The sequence below is a fragment of the Tigriopus californicus genome, chromosome 12, assembly GCF_007210705.1.
Source record: "Tigriopus californicus strain San Diego chromosome 12, Tcal_SD_v2.1, whole genome shotgun sequence".
Taxonomy (NCBI): domain Eukaryota; kingdom Metazoa; phylum Arthropoda; class Copepoda; order Harpacticoida; family Harpacticidae; genus Tigriopus; species Tigriopus californicus.
In genome coordinates, this window is record NC_081451.1 from 12,208,679 (window position 1) to 12,211,842 (window position 3,164).

At 40.2% G+C, this 3,164-nt stretch overlaps 1 protein-coding gene across 3 annotated transcripts in view; it reads left to right on the forward strand.

The window, feature by feature from the left end:
• The window catches only part of LOC131891403 (uncharacterized), an 8,458-nt gene that overhangs the window by 1,443 nt on the left and 3,851 nt on the right, over positions 1 to 3,164 (forward strand). Inside the window, exons 1-3 of one of the 3 annotated variants that reach the window (XM_059240953.1) lie at positions 1,953 to 2,028; positions 2,107 to 2,232; positions 2,293 to 2,453. The exons of 1 other annotated variant lie outside the window; for it this stretch is intronic. In XM_059240953.1, coding sequence (XP_059096936.1) covers positions 1,989 to 2,028; positions 2,107 to 2,232; positions 2,293 to 2,453 — 327 coding nt within the window. In that variant the 5' untranslated portion in view covers positions 1,953 to 1,988. Of the gene's footprint in view, positions 1 to 1,952; positions 2,029 to 2,106; positions 2,233 to 2,292; positions 2,583 to 3,164 lie in introns of those variants that run through there. One more of the 3 variants, XR_009374400.1, reaches the window with a different exon arrangement.

Genomic DNA, 3,164 nt, shown 5'->3' on the forward strand with positions numbered 1-3,164 from the left:
CACTCTCTCAGCAGGAATGCATCCGATCGGGAGGTAATGCATAGCGCTACAAAACCTCGCCAGAAGACGTTCGATCTTCGACCAAGCTTTCCACTCCACTACTGACGTACTCCATGGCCAATCCAAAACGATTAGGTGACTCGAGTTAGGTGACCCATGGGGAGTAAAAAATGGTTACGCTTGGCCAAGGACGACTTCACCACTGGACAGCGACGGGAGTGGGGGAAAATGAGTAATTCCAATTCCAATCAATCAAATCCATTTATCTTTACCCAAGAGGACTCAGTTGAAATCTCAGAAAGTATTAGTCAGTTTTCATATCAATTGAACATCTGTGTCAATAGTTTTGAACATTTAAAACTCAGACCAGGGTGGGCGCAAACAAAAATGAGCTTGTAGTGACCAGCTCAATCAAGCTGTCAAGCTGACCGTTTTGTTCATAGAAAACCAAGCAGCTAGAATGCTTAAGCTCAACAAGAGCTGCACTGGATGAGCATGTCTTAAGGTCAACTGACGCTGGTGGTCAAGGGATAATGACATTTCGTGAAATCTCGCTCTAGCCAAGTTGAATTGTTCCCATGAAACGTGCGTTTCTATTGTTTTATTTCAATTTCTTTTGAATCATGCAAACATGCACATAGAAAGAGGAAGAATAACATCAAACTGGCACTGCTTGCATAGCCCAGGCTTTAGAACTTATTATTTAGTATTATGCATTTTTCTACTCTTGATTTTGCTCAAGCTAGCATCTTTGCTGAAAAAATTTGGTTATCCTAACTTATTATGTAAATTGTAAACATAACATCAATCGTTCATCCTTACACACGAAAATTTCGAAAATTACAAAGTATGTTTGGAATGCACCGTCGGGTTGATATTGGTCTTGGGTCTCCCATGGAGTGGAATTTTACTGTTGCGGATTTGGCAACGCCAATTTTGGGAGCGGATTTTTTTTAGATGTCACTATTTATTGGTAGGCGTAAAAGTATAAGCTTCTTGTGACGACCCCTTACCTTGCCTTTGTGGTTCTGGTCGAAGCCCCCTTGAATCAGTATAATATGGCTGGCATTCATAAAATCCTTGAAACTAAACACTTGCCCTTACACAAATCTCCTTGGACGATTTCCGGCCTTGCTGAATCCATCATATTCTACGGCAGTGGTGAGCCATAACATGCGACATTTCATCCAAGCAACTGGACCCTCTTGTTGTTGCTTTTCGACCTAGACGTTTATCGAATTTGAAATATACTATTGCGAAAGCCGAAATTACTCAGCTCTCGGATCTGGGCATAATCCAACGTTCGTTCTCGAATTATGCATCTCATCTTCATATGTTACCTAAAAATATTGGCACATGGAGAGCGTGCGGGGACCATCGCCTTCTAAATGATCGAACAACTCCCGATCGGTATTACTAATGAGACGATGCGAACCTTTTCAAGGCTGATCCTTTTTTGATGCAAGGCCTGATTTAAGTCTACTTGAAGGTGTCCATGACACCGAATGTTGCAAAACGGCGACAAATTCAGCATCCAAAGGTGCCCACCGTTGTATTCCCCGATATTTTACTTATTTTGAATTAGAAACGGTTTCGTGCTACATTTTTACTAGAGAGTTTCTATTTTCTATTTTCGATAATTTTGATGACACAAATCGCGAAAAAAATGATTGATGGGTCAAACTTCATATGGTTCCTATACAACAAATAAGCACTGAAGGAGTCGATTATAGAAGCCTTGGCTAATGACTGGCCGGGACTTTTTGAATCTTGTGTGCATGACATTTGCAATGGATGATTCTTAACCCTTGTTATCAGACCTCCATTCACTTTTTCTGCCGCTCCATGTTCATGAAGTATTGTCTGGGCCCTGCTTGTAGCTGTGGATGCGTTGGCTAACATTTCATATTTTTTGAATTGCAATTAGCCATTGCCCTCATATCCCTTATTTCGTTCAGTCGACTTTGAAATTATAACTGAGCAACATCATGAAGATTGTGCGCTTTCTAGCTGCCATGGTTGGCATCGGTAAGATATCTCATGCCTTAAAGGTTCAAATGTACGCCCCAAAAGAAAATTAAACATCCCGTATCAATTTCAATTTAGCTTTGACTGAGGACTTGAAATGCTACTCTTGCAAGGATGCCAACCAATATTATGTGCCTTGTGGTGGAGCAGTGCGGGAAAAGCTCGAATTGTGCGGCACTCCCCTTTGCGCAAACTGGCAAATCAGTAAGGATTGTTTGAATTTAACGTTTATACCTTATCTTTTCTCTTTTTCCGAACATTAAGTTAATGGAAACAACAAGGTCTCAGTGTGGAAAGGCTGTGGAGTTTTTCGTTTGACTGACGTTATTGATTATTTTTTCCCCGTTAACACGCTCTTGGGCGTGATCAACAGATTCGTGAATCTGAATCAATGCATTGACTTGAGTTCAGCAAGAAATATGAAGGTAATGGTTAAATTCGTTATTTGTTGATATCTTAAATGATTTGACAAGGAAATTCCCGCCAACGTATGATGATTGTTTTTGCTTGCACGAAATTTGTCCATATAAGAGTAAATCTGACGGGTCATTTATGATCAGTGTATGAAAGAATGCCAGTTTTGTTTTCAAATTAAACGTGGTTTGCGTTGTAGATTTATCTTATTATTGGTTTCCAAAGATTTGTCCAGGCCCGGAGAGGAGAGCTCTAGCGGACGTTTGAATAATGCGTTATCCCCTAATTAGATGCATGCCAACTGAGAGGGTGCTTGATTAACTCTGACTTCATAATTTAATACTCAATTAGGAAGCAACGCAACGCTCCAATATTTCCTAGCAAAGCTTTCAAAAAGTTTTCTTCTCCAGTCCTGATAGACTCCATGGACAAACCGAGACCGACGTTTACACGACAGAGACGGTTGGATAGGGGGAAACTGAACTTTTATCCAGATGAACCGAATGCATTTTCCTGCCCGCAAGTTGGCCTCTAAAGCATCTTGATCTTCTTTTTCTTACCGCCACCAGATATTCTATATTCAAGACGAGAAGATTATTCATTTTACTTGACTTTTATATATATATATATTATTTGATCGACCAACGAATTAGAATTGGCTGATCTGGCTAATCCTTGAATATAAGGTTGATCCGGAATTTTAGTCAAAAACTTGTCCAAGT